We start from the raw sequence: 12,724 nt of genomic DNA on the forward strand, positions 1-12,724 counted from the left end.
TTGTTCTTCTGATGAGTTGCATTGACGGTCATATCCGTGGGATATTTGAAAGAGTATTGCATAGAATAACAAGCGACTCGTTTTCTTTGAACGACACACATCAGTTCTTCGAGATAACTCGGCCGCTCTCTCGGCCGAGTCCATTTCGACTTATGGGAGCCGTTGCCGGACCAGGGGCTGTGTGGCATGTCATGGCTCCAGCCAACATGGAACGTTCCATTTTCAGCCCATTCAGACACCCTCTCGTAAAAGCGAACATTCAATCACAGCTGGCCAAATGATTTCTCTCTGAACTTTGCAGTCGTCAAATCATTCAAGAAAGCAAGACTTTCAAGGTTGATCTTGCGTTATTCGGGTTCAGTAAGGCGACGTTAGTCCTCTTCAAAACGATCGGAATTTCCTTCTCTTCGGAACAAATTACGGGAAAACGAAACTTAAGACAACGGCGCCATGTGGACGACAGGAAGCCTTGAAGGCTCATTTGTAGGCTATCGGCGGGAGCCGGCTTGGCTACAGAGCCAGTAAGAAGCACGGTTCTCGCTCCCCCACAACATTGTATCTTCCCTCAATTTGCAAGATAACCACTGTCCCAGGGCAGTCTCCTCATTTGATTGGAGCAGACTGATTGAAGATCGATAGAGCTCCGTCGCGTCGAGATACTGAGCTTCGCAGCAGAGCCTGTGTCTCGGTACCCTGATTCGCGCTCAAGCCGCAATCCTTCCAGGGTGACAACGCCTGGGAAACTTCGTCACTAGCCACTCAGACCAACTCACGGTGTGGCCTCAGAAACAGCAGGTCAAACAGACAGTGGCGTGCGCCACGGCCGAAGCGATCGGACGGCCAGTAGAGTTTCCAAGTTCAAGTCCAAGTCCCAGGCTTCTCCGAAACCATTCCAATTTCTTCTTGTCTGCCGAATTTGCCGTGCCGATCCTGTTGTCACTCTTGTAGCACCTGACAATATCAGGGGAATAGAGCCGCGTCTTGTCTCTCGTGGTGCCTTCGATTCAGCTGAACTGAGAGAGAAAACCAAGATAACGAAGCCTTCTGGAATATCTCAGAACTCAATATTCTCAGAGCATAAACACAGGATAACACGCTGGAATGCTCATCCCCTCGGCAGATTCCCCTGTCGGTACGAGCCCCCAGAGCCGTATCGAGTCAATATGATTGGTGCTTCTAGGTTAGGGTGGTGTCTCCGTCTTGTCCACCTTCTGTTTTTGGCAGTATGGTCGCATGCTCTCACACGCGCACCCCTGAAAGCTTTCATCTCACTGGTTGAGTATCATCGACCCCAGGGATGGCGTTGTCTTTCTAGTGCAGCCTTATCGGCCCTTCTCTCTCTGTGGTGCTGAATCTCAAATTCATAATTCGTCCTCTTGAGGTCGTTCTCTTAGTATCGCCTCTGCACAGCCCGTCAACTCGAGCCGTTGGCATTGAGAGTCATTGTTCCTGTGTTTTAACTGTGCCTGAATGATTTTGACCGCGTTTGGTTTTAACCATAAACCCTCGGAACTGCTGAACCGAGGATATATGTCTGCTTCCCTCTTATCTCCCTCAAAGAGCCCACTCCAGCCTCCTCTAGACAACATATTGGGTTGCCTTTCTGGGAAACTTTGGCGAGGGAACTTTTGCTGGCGCTCTCTCACGCGCATTACTTGGCGTTCTGGCCGTGGACGCTCCCCGTCTTTTTTCTGGCTCCCATTGCGTTGATGGTCCTATCACAGCACCGCCCATATCTTGTCTAGCTGCTGTGTCAAGTCTGGGGAACGATAACGTTAGCAAGCCCTGGCCGTCACTTTGGTGCGACTCACTGCACTGTCCTACAGGCGGCAGACACCCCAGTCCTGGTAGTGTCCGCTGGGTTGTCTTTCTTGGTCTGGTTCTGCTCTGCTCTTGCCTGTACCGTCCGTTCGAGCGCTCTTCCTTATTATTATACGTACCGATAGTCATGGGCGTTTCTGCCCGCCTATTCATCCTCCCGTTCTTGAACCTCCATCTGAGCTCTCCCGCTCGCCACATTGACGAGTGATGAATTCTCGCATTGGCGACTGAGGACACAGCCGAGGCCTTCGACTCGCCTCAGTCCGTCATTGACTGCCTTTCAGCTAGCAGACCGGGCCTCTCACGTCCGGCCTGGGCATCACCGGCGACATGTTTAACCATTCAGCAGGCGGGCCTCGCCCTTCCGACAACAATGAGGATCCGTCGTATGGTTTCGCCGACCAAGGCTGGCACAGGTTCACCATGAACAATAACAACACAAATAGTTTCTCGGCGGGAAATTCGCAATCATATCACGATGCTGGCGCATCCTATGGCGACTCATCCGGCATGGATTGGGCGCCAACTCCGTCGGCAGAATATGACATGCGATTCGATCAACACGACCACATGTCTCAAGATGTCGAACTCGATAACATGAGCTCTTCGCATGGTGGAGGAGGTGGCGTTGGACGTCTGGTTGCGCATTTCGAGAACAAATCCTTTGCGCCCCCTCTACCTCCAAGACCATCGAACGTCGTAACAAGCCCAGTACATCAAGAACCTCCCGTTTCCTCGCCGTTCGGAAACTTCAGTGTCACCTCGCCTATCGTTACAAGTCCGCTCGCCAGTCCTGCAGAGCCCAACTATGGACTCTTGAGTGGCCATTCAAGAGTCACCAGTCCGATCATTAGCCCGCCGCCCGCCCTCGCTTTTGGCGGATTTCATGATATACCAGTCCACAGTCCAGGTGTTGGTTCGTCGTCCGGTCCTTTCGGAAACATGAACAGTTTTATGGTCAACAACAATAGAGTGACGACGCCGATGGAGACAGCATCCATGGCTGGGCCTTCAATGATGCCAAATTCTGGCATGAACGCCAAAGTCACCTCACCCGGTTCAATTACCCCAGGTGTGCCAGGTACACCTGGATTTGCCATATGGCGACCACCCGTACCAACGACTTCTAAGCCCTCCTTGGATCAACCACAAGGCAGCAGTATTTCCTCAAATTCTGGTTATTTCGCAAAACCTCCGATCCCCTCTACACCTAAACCCGTGATGAACGCCGGAAGCCAGCTGGTCTTGGATTTCAATACCAATTCCACCTTGAATGCTAAAGGCAAGGCCCCAGCGAAGCCGCCTGTCAAACCACCCAGGCCCGTTCGACAACCCTCCCGATCATCAATGTCCACACCTGGACCTTTTAGCCCTCCTATTAAACGTGAACCCTCCACACCACAACTTTCTCAAGCCTCTGCCTCCTCTATGTTGCCTCCGGTATGTTTCGTGAAAATGTAGAGCGAGGGGACAGATTGCTAACTCTTCTCAGAATGAACGAAGAACTTCCGTATCTCAACGATCTCAAGTAGGAAGCCGTCCTTCAAGAGAACAGGTCCCGGCTGAGGCATGGGAATCCTTCAAGCACACAATTCGTAAACTGTATCTTGAGGAAAGGAAACCACTCAAAGAGGTCATGTCTGTCATGGCCGACCAGTATGGCTTCCAGGCAACGTAAGTCCCTATTCGTCACCCACTGAGTGCCATAGCTCATCCTTTGTAGACCAAAAATGTACAAGACTCGATTCTCGCAATGGGGTTTTGTGAAGAATAATACCGAAGAGGAAGTCAAGCGCCTGCTGTCCATGAAATTCCAGCGCGACGCCGAGGGCAAGGTGTCCGAATTCGTTCGTAACGGCAAGGTTGTTAACCTGGGTACCTACTTGAAGAGAAAGGGTGTTACCGAGTATGACTTGGTGGATTTCGAACTACCTGCCGATTTGCCGGCACACATCAGATGCAGAACACCAACTCCGCCTCCAGCACCAGGGTATCTTCAATCACCAGATCTCCTTCGGGCTCAAGAAATCATCATCAGCAACATGAGAAAAGCGTTCTTACAATGTCGGCAATTCGAAGTCGAGACGGACGCCCAAGTTGGATGGCAAACTATCATGGTGTGGGGAGCGGGCTCAAGTGACCTTCTTCTCGAGGCTAACCACTATTTCGAGATGAAGGACCACGATCAGGGTGGTCATTTTCTGATGAAGGCTTTCCAACAGCTTGAATCAGATCTGAAGAAGCTGTCTCCTCAGGGCATCAAGGAGTTGCTTTTGGGCATGGTCCATCGCGATCCAGGAATGATGACGGCACTCTGCAAGTATTTAGCGGCTTACTCGACGACCAACTTCGAGAGGTCACATCCCCTACGGCAGATCTTCTCTTGCTTGTATGAGGTGCAACAGAAGCATGGACCAGGCACACTATCAGAACTGCTGTGGGGAAGCATTCCAACCATCGCTGAGGAGCTGGAGGCCATTTATGGCCGCAAGCATCCCTATGTGGCTCGAACATGGGTTGACCTGGCCATGTTTTATAACCATGTGAATCAGGAGCGACTCGAGAAATTGGTGGGAGAACTGCGACTGCTGCAGCGACAAATGGAGCAACGACTAGGCCCTGAAAACGTCGATGTCCTCGTCCTGCGATATACAATTGTCCAGTTGATGTTCGCGGCGCACCCTCAATCTGATGCGACTAAGCAAGCAACGATCGACCTCTGGCACCATATGAGAGGCATGGGACTTCTATTCCCTATTCGTAGCCAGCAACCGAACATGTTCTGCTATCACAGTCCTGTCAAGGTCGATCCTTGGACGAAGCGCTGTCGGCGTCGATACGATTCTGGTGTTCAATTCCTCGAAGAACATGTCGGGGTTCGCGTTGTCGTGTACTTCGAGGAGGACTTCCATACCACGGAGCACGCACCAGAACATATTCCTCATCAGCAGCATCAACGCCAGCACCAGCAGAGCCACCAATATCAGCATCGGCAGTCGCAGCAGCAGCAACGCCCACAACAGCTCCAAGCACAGGACTCGTGGGCGGCCGCGATGGAGCAGCACATGTCGAGCTCAAAATATTCGTTCATCTGAGCAGGATCTCAGATCGTTTATTGTTCTTTGTCCTGATGCGTAGTATCAGGATTCGACGTATGTAATTCGACGAAGCCGGTGTTTTCAACAAGTATTGGTGACGGAGGCGGCTTCAACGACTGCACGATATACTACACGTGTTGCCAGTATGTGTACATATCTTGGCACCGATAACTTTGGATTCGATCATGATCCCATTGATGAGTACACAGCCTGGAGTCTGGTACCGAGCAAGCATATCTTTTCTTTGTGGGTTTTAACGTCTCATGGACCGGCGTTTATTCTTGGGGTTTTACGTTAGCCAGCACAGCACATCAGGGTTCGGGGGAAGCGTGCTTGAACATTTTGGTTTTGGTTGATTATGATATGACATCCCCCATTGTATAATAGTAACTGGCGCGCCGGGTATTGATGAGTCGAGATGAGGCTGGATGATGGCGGAGTTTGGGGAGTCTTCAAAATGACGGCGCTCTAAAGAGACGGGATGGCAGAGGTTTGCATTGAGAAGGCGCAAGGCAGGCGCGAAGGTTAGGAACCTAAGGTTGGAAGGAAGGAAAGGAAGGACATGAACAAACCCCTCCACAACGAGGGAAGGCGATACCCTGGGCCAAAATTACAAGTCGATACCTTGGTAGTGGAATCAGGTAATACAAATAGACATTTATCTACCTTACCTTACAAAACATATATATATATTGTACTTGCTTCCAACAACTGCTTTCGAAAACATTACTAGGTATTTATACCGTCCTTCATCAGTTTTAAGGTTCAAATGGGCGCTCCAGCCATGATCCCTGCTACTTATCTCCGAGTTATCCCCGGCGCAAAACGAAAACCTCTAAAGATTCTCATCATGACAGCCTCTCCACCGCTCAAAGCCCCATCATGCGACTATCCCACCCTTCAGTCCTTGCGGGCCTCTCTTCTACCCCCTTGAAACGCTTCTACTCTCCATCGCGCACCATCCAAAGTAAGTCAATTCCCGCCTTTGCCCCCCCGAAGTCTCATCATGGATGCTAACCCCACGGTCCTCCAGAAAATGATGTTCTCTTCCTGCGCCAACAGGGCATTAAAGCTCCCAAATGGCATCTTACGTCTCCTCTTCGCGCCGATACGAAAATAAGACTTGGTTATGGTGCCTCTATTAATTCGTCCGAGCTCATTGGTCGCCAGGTGCTTGATGTTCTGAATGATAGCTCGGGACGTCCTGTTACTCTTCACGAGCCGACCTTGGCTTCATACATCATTAACAGCCCGCGACAGGCCACACCGGTACGATACAGTGCCAATTGAACTCAATCGCTATTACTTATATGGAATTGGCTCTTAGATATATCCCCATCATGCGAATACCATCGTGTCGCTCCTCGATTTAAACCTTTCCCGGCCTGGTGAAGAAGAACACGACGCGGATCCCAATCATCCAACCCAGCCGTTTGAGATATTTGAGGCTGGTACTGGAATGGGGAGTTTGACGCTACACCTCGCTCGTGCTCTTCATGCAGCAAATCCAGCTGTACCTCCTAGCCTGCGAAACACCCTCTGCACGGCACGCTACAGGACCGACGGTTTTGGTCTCGATCTTGCCGAAGAGGACCAGGCTGCCCTCGACTCTTACCGGTCCAGTCGTCGCGCCGTGTTACATACCCTTGACCGTAACGTTAAACACTCTCGCGCAGCACATAAACTGATTCGCCACTTCCGCCGCTCTTTGTACTTCCCTACTATAGACTTCCATGTCGGCTCCATAGACGAGTATATCTCATCCCGCCTGGCTGAGACGGATAACCAGCCTTTCCTGTCACATGCAATCCTTGACCTTCCTTCCGCTCACGACCATGCTACTCAAGTTATTCAGGCCCTCCACCCCAACGGCCTTCTTGTCATCTTCACACCCTCTATTAGCCAAATCGCCGACTTCCAAACTTGGGTTGCTCGCACAGGCCAGCCCATGCGCCCTGAGAGGGTTATTGAGCTTGAGGTTTCGACCACGGCTGACGGCGTTCTTGATACTGGTGGCGGCAAGGAGTGGGATGTCAAAACCGTTATTCCTAGAGAAAACCCTGAAGGCGCTGCAGTGCAGGTGATGCGACCCAAGGTGGGTGAGCGAGTCACCGGTGGTGGGTTTGTAGCTGTTCTCAGGCGGTGGCCTGTTGGCCAGATACGCTCGCAAGTTGAGTCCTCTACACAGGAGAGTTCTTCTGAAGTTGAGTGTGAATTTGAGGATAAGGGAGCTTCTGAAGCTGAGGGCAACCCAGAAGTTAAAGAAACTACTCAAGCTGAAGGCACGGCGGAGAATGAGCCAACGAAAACTGAATGATGTTCATGAATCTTGTACAACACAATCTGTATAGTAGACTTTTAAACCTATAGAGTCTAGACATGTATAAAGCAAACAATAGACGAAGCAACGAATGTAATCAGAGTGGAAGAACAGTAATGCCGCTTGCTATCTCGTTCTGGCTCCCAAAAGCATGAATGGGTATCTCTATGCAACATGCTTAAATATCAAGTCGTATCTCCTCCTCACATTCAATCATCAAGATTTCATAATCATTCCTATTCCGTCTTTCTTTTTTCCCCAATCCTATGCACTCCATTTCCAAATTGTGCGGAGTGCAATGTCCAGCATTTCCCCCATATTAAGAACCCCCCCCCCCCCCCAAAAAAAAAAATGGCCCTTAGCTTGAAATACCAGTGCATCCAGTGCGTGGTCTAACCCGACCTGCGGCACCGAAGATTAACCAAACAAGTAAAAGAGAACTTATGCCTCTGTTGCAGAGGAACGAAATGAAATAAAGATTGTTTTTCATGGGTCAATCTTGTGGTATAGCCTCTTTTTCTGAGGAATGGGCTTGCGCCGCATGGAATCTTCCAACCTGTAATGCTTTCCAATTAAACTTGCGTATCTTGCGCAATGTTGTGACCGATAAGGAAAAGTAGAGGAAGAAAATAATGTGTTGTGTTGAGTGCTTAGACACTGGTGATGCGCTCAAGAGGAGCCCGAGCGCAGCAGACCATAAGCTTCAGGCTTGTACCGAGCTCTTCAGACTCAGAGAGCAGAGACTTATCGCTCCAGATGCTCTTTCCAGAGGGGTTCTGAGCTGCATTTTCGTAGCATCGTGTGTACCACCATCGGCCAACGCGGCTGACCATCTTGGTGATGCCCTCATCCGCCAGGGGGCTGTTGTCGCTCATCATCTCGGATAGACTCGGCGGGTCCTTCTTCTTCTCAGCAGTAGCCTTACCCTTGTCGGCCTTGCTGTCTGAGCGAGTGACCGAACTCGCGACAGGCACACCCACTCGTGCTGCCTTGATGGTAGTAAAACCAACCTTGCCCAGAAGACGAACAATGAGATCCGCGGTTGATCCAAGACTAGTATCAGGCGTCTTCTCATTGATCCTCTCTTTGAGACGGCGGATTGTACGTCGGCCCCGGTTGCCCATGTTGTTCAGGTCGACATCGAGAATAGAGAGCTCGATGAAACCTCCTGGCTTCAGTACACGCCGAGCTTCAGTGAGGATGCTGCGGTAGTATGCTTCAGGAGCTGCGACAGGGAAGCGGTACACAACAGCTGTAAAGCTCTGAGGGGCAAATGGGAACTTGTCGAGGTGAGAGACGTATTGGATCTGATGGTGATTTGGAGGGCTGAGAGGGAAGCTTGAAGACGAACTCTTGAGTTCTTCTGGAAGAGGAGCGCGAGGAGACAGGTTGAAGAAGGTAGCAGCCGGGTATGTTTCGGCAGCGTAGAATGACCAGTCATCGTTACCAAGGCCATCAATTACAAGGATTGAGTGCCTCTTCAGTGATCCCTCAACAGGAACCAGTTCATGGCGAACGTCACTGAAGAGAACATGCCCGAAGGTGAGCCACTTGCTTACCGTCATTGAACCAACCCTGAGGTTGACTTGTGCGAGTGGTGACCCATCCTCCGAAGAGGAGCTGGCATCAGATCGTCTCGTCTTGCGGGAAGAACGACTGCTTCGTCGAGATACCTCACCAGTTGCAGGCGCCTCAGTGTTGGTGTTGCGGTCTTCATATCCCGAAACAAACTTGGAGACTGAGAAGGGAGTGCTGGGGCTTGGGTGAGGTTGGAAAGCCGCTCGAAGGCGTTCAGTCATATCAGCGCTGCAAGTGCTGGAGATGGTTGTTGCCTTGGATTGTCGGCTTGCTTTCTTATCGAAGACAATCGTCGGCGACTCCAAGGGCTTCTCCTTGCTAGCCAGCTTCGACTCGTAAGTCTCAAGATGGAACGGTGTACCTCGTGAAGAAGTTGCCGAGGGAAGTGCTTTGCCAGCATCTTCTCCAAGGAGATCATCATACTCATCCCACACCTCATCTTCTGCGGGGGGGTCATAAGGCTGTGGGATCACGGCAGTAGAGCCAGAGAAAGCAAGAATACCAGAACAGCTTGAGCTAGATGTACCAATGGTTCCCTCGGAGTCCTTGCGAGGCGAAAAGGCCAAGAACTCCTTTTCAACTCGGCTCAAAGCAGGAGGGTTGGAGTCTCTTGATGAGAGGTTGTTGGTGCTTCCTGCTGTTGAGCCATCGGTAGTCAGATCAGGAACAGGAGTCGAAGGCCTGGAAGGTGAGGGACCTTTGGCAATTGACTCAGGATCATAGACCTCAAGGTTTTCAGGTGCCAACTGCATGCTAGCTCTGAAAGGTCTAGAAAAGCTCATAGGTGACACATGTTCAGTACGGTTACTCACAACCTTGGGGATTCTTCCGACTTGAGGAAGTCGGCTTCGTCGACCAGCAGTGGTGCTTGTTGACGGAGGCTGTAGAGTAGGCTTCTTGGACATCAAAGTCTGCTGGGGTACAGGCAGCCGAGGCTTGGTCTTCATCTCGACGCTCTCCCGCCTTGGGGGTTGAGCTGGCTCTGCAGGCCGTACCGGAGAGTTGGTTGACGATCGCATCTCTGGTGTGCCTTGCGAAAGCTCGGGAGTACCACCAACACTAGGTGATTTTCCGTAAACCTCGGCAAACCTCAAGACATCTTGAATGTCCATCGGCTCGCTGTCCTCTTGTTCTGACGAATCCATCATGGCATAAAAGGCAAGGGGCTTCTTCTCCACTGGTTTGACAGTGGCAGAGACCTTCTCGCTCTGCTTAGGCTGCTGGGTCTGGGTTGACCTTCCAAACAAGTTCCACTTTCGAGGAGATCGCGGCCTCTTGACAAGCTTCTTGGGCGCAGGGTGTGAAGACTTGGCCTCGTGAGAAATCTCCCGTTGCAGTTCGAAGTGGGACTCATCAGACATGACACTGGTATCAAAGCTTGTCATGGGCGACGATGCATAACCTGACGTGTTGATAGGCTGAGGCAGCTTCAGGGGGTCATCCGGCGAAGATCGGAGACGATGGACAGATCTTCGGAAAGCCAAAGTCGACTTCATTGTAGGGCCTTCAGAATCGCTGCTCTCGGATGGGCGGCGAGCACCAAAGGCTGGGTGTGGAGTGCGTGACATGGGCGACGGCCACAAAGTGTTTCGAGGCTGATCTTGAGAAGTTGCCAATGACTGCGAGCTTCCGAACCTCGACTCCTCGGTCGCCAAGCTTTGGGAGCTTACACTCCGAGAGATTTCAGAGCTTGCATTTCTATTCTCGATAATTGCACCTCCAGCGATGACCACTGGGTTGACCCGATCTGCAAAGAAGGAATCGTTGCTAGAACGGGGTTCCTGAGTTGTCTGACTACCAGGAGAATTGCGTGTCATGTTGCTGATACTGCCACTGCGTCTCTTGGAAGCACCAATGCGTCCATAACCTTCATGGCCTGTGCCAGCTACAGGACCCTTGCGAAGAGTCTTCTTTTCCTTCTCATTCTTCTCGGCTTGTGTTCCGTTGGCGTGCTTCTTACGACTAAAGAACGGGAAGCGTGAGAATGAAGAGGTTGCCACATTAGGACTCGGTGTGCTTGTCATTCGAGGTGGCTCGAGGCCCTTGCCCTTCTTCGATTCGGCTGTTGCCTTGGCTGCCGGTTGAGCGTACAATTCGCCTTTGATGGGGAGCTGTGAAGTCGATGCTGTTCGACCTCCATGAGTGTACTGTGGCTTCGGGGGCGACAAAGCTGCTGTAGCAGCAGATTCGCTTCCTCGTCTTTCAGTTGTTGGGAGGGATTGAGTGGAAAGATTGCTGTGAATGACTGGCATGGGGTTGAACAGTTGAGATTGCATGTCGGGGGTGCCATCTCTGCTGGGTCGTGAAGGGGGCACGGCTCTTGGGGAGGCGGAGGATTGGGCACTTCTCTCAGGGGAAGGGGATCGCAAAACAGGTCTTGATACCTTGCGCACCGACTTGGGCGACGATGTCTCCTCACGAAAGTACTGCGATGATTTCCGTGGTGGAGGACTGGGTGGTGGAGGAGGCAGGTTCTTGGTCTTCTTCTTGATGGTGGCTTCTCGAACAGTAGAGTTCGACGAGGATGAAGTCAGGGACTCTCTAACAGCTGCGAGGCCATGAGGATCAACGGTGATGGCATCAACTTCGTTAGGAAAACTTCCACCAGCCCTTCGTGTCACAGGAGGTCTGTTGAGGATAGGGCTTTGTAGTCGGTTCTTGTTCTGGGTGCGAAGAGGTGCAACAAGACCAGGAGACTGAGAAGCAATTGAGGTTGGAGTGGTGTCGCGACTATACGATCCTGGTCCAGGTGACTCGGAGAACCTAGTAGATGGGCTTCCACTAGTTCCGGAGAACAGTAGGCTGGCTGGAGTTGGAGGTGGAAGATCGTGTGTCGCTAACCGGAACGGAACCTCGATGCGGTTATCCGAGCTGTCAGAAGGACGTCGAATGTTGCGGTAGCGGTCCAGTTCTGGGTAGATCACTGGTGATTTGGAAGGTTTCTTTACCTCTACAACCTCAGCAATTTGAATCTCGGCAGGACTGCTGGTAAGTTCTCTATCCAGATGGAAGCCGAAAGCAGGGTCGAGTGAGCCTTGGCGCTTATGCTGGGACGAAGAAGAAGAGTCTGTCCGAGATGAGCCAGTCCGTGTCGTCTTGACATCGCCGGATAACGATGACTTCTTCCTACGCAGAACGTTTGGGTTAGACCTTGGGTTGTCCATGGACTGGGCTGATGCTGATGATCCGGAACCTCCACGATGGTTGGCAGTTGATCGTGTGGATACTGAAGTAGAAGAAGAACCCCATGATTGGGCTTGATGATTAAGGCTAGGTCGTGGCACAGGTTGAGGAATTGATGGTCGCCGGGTAGTAGAAGGTTGAGGAGCCCTTGCTGATGGACGTGAGATGGAAGAGGGCTTCGGTAATGGTCGTGGAATCTCTTCCCTCCTTCCTGATCTGTTGAGTGGTTTAGGAGCATATGAGATAACTCCAGGTTCAGTTCCCATTGTCATTCCCGGACCAGGCCGTCTTATGCGAGACGGCTCCGAGGGCCTGGTCGGGATACCAGACCCCAATCTGTAAGATTCCATCTTCCAACCTTCTTCAGGATCGATTTCGTATACTTAATCCCATATTTCGCTGGGAAGATTCTGAATGGGTGTATGATATATATGAAAGTCAAAAAAGAAAAGTGACCGAGACCGTGAATTGGGAGAGCGAGGTAGAGTCGTCGTTATTAGTGTGGAGGGGAATCGTTACTCTAAGAATTGGTGTGGGTAAATTTATCAGCTCGAAGAGGCCTAGTTCGTTGGGTGATGGTGTGGGCTGTGGGATGAACCCGCGTCTAAAAGTTTGGTTGACGGTAGAGCTGGCGCTTCGGTTGATGTGATGAGTGTTTGAGGTGCGGGCTTTAGTACAGTAGTGTTGTTCAAGGTTGGAGTGTAAGTGGAGGAAGTGAGACAGG

At 51.3% G+C, this 12,724-nt stretch overlaps 3 protein-coding genes across 3 annotated transcripts; 2 read left to right on the forward strand and 1 right to left on the reverse strand.

Moving 5' to 3' along the window:
• The first annotated feature begins 1,885 nt into the window (after window positions 1-1,885).
• Window positions 1,886-5,180, forward strand: FOBCDRAFT_13715 (uncharacterized protein). Its single transcript, XM_031172809.3, has 3 exons — window positions 1,886-3,261; window positions 3,314-3,495; window positions 3,545-5,180. The coding sequence occupies exons 1-3, from the start codon at window positions 2,152-2,154 to the stop codon at window positions 4,914-4,916; spliced, it is 2,664 nt and encodes an 887-aa protein (XP_031049594.2). The 5' UTR covers window positions 1,886-2,151; the 3' UTR covers window positions 4,917-5,180.
• A 491-nt stretch (window positions 5,181-5,671) lies between these two features.
• On the forward strand, window positions 5,672-7,321 carry FOBCDRAFT_214169 (S-adenosyl-L-methionine-dependent methyltransferase). Its single transcript, XM_031172810.3, has 3 exons — window positions 5,672-5,886; window positions 5,953-6,188; window positions 6,247-7,321. Exons 1-3 carry the CDS (start codon window positions 5,802-5,804, stop codon window positions 7,234-7,236), a joined length of 1,311 nt encoding a protein of 436 aa, XP_031049595.2. The 5' UTR covers window positions 5,672-5,801; the 3' UTR covers window positions 7,237-7,321.
• A 568-nt stretch (window positions 7,322-7,889) lies between these two features.
• On the reverse strand, window positions 7,890-12,266 carry FOBCDRAFT_268781 (uncharacterized protein; the record flags this gene model as incomplete). The annotated part of the gene is made up of 1 exon (XM_031172811.2): window positions 7,890-12,266. One exon carries the CDS (start codon window positions 12,264-12,266, stop codon window positions 7,890-7,892), a length of 4,377 nt encoding a protein of 1,458 aa, XP_031049596.2.
• Between the last annotated feature and the right edge of the window lie 458 nt (window positions 12,267-12,724).

The sequence above is a fragment of the Fusarium oxysporum genome, chromosome II, assembly GCF_013085055.1.
Source record: "Fusarium oxysporum Fo47 chromosome II, complete sequence".
NCBI classification, from domain to species: domain Eukaryota; kingdom Fungi; phylum Ascomycota; class Sordariomycetes; order Hypocreales; family Nectriaceae; genus Fusarium; species Fusarium oxysporum.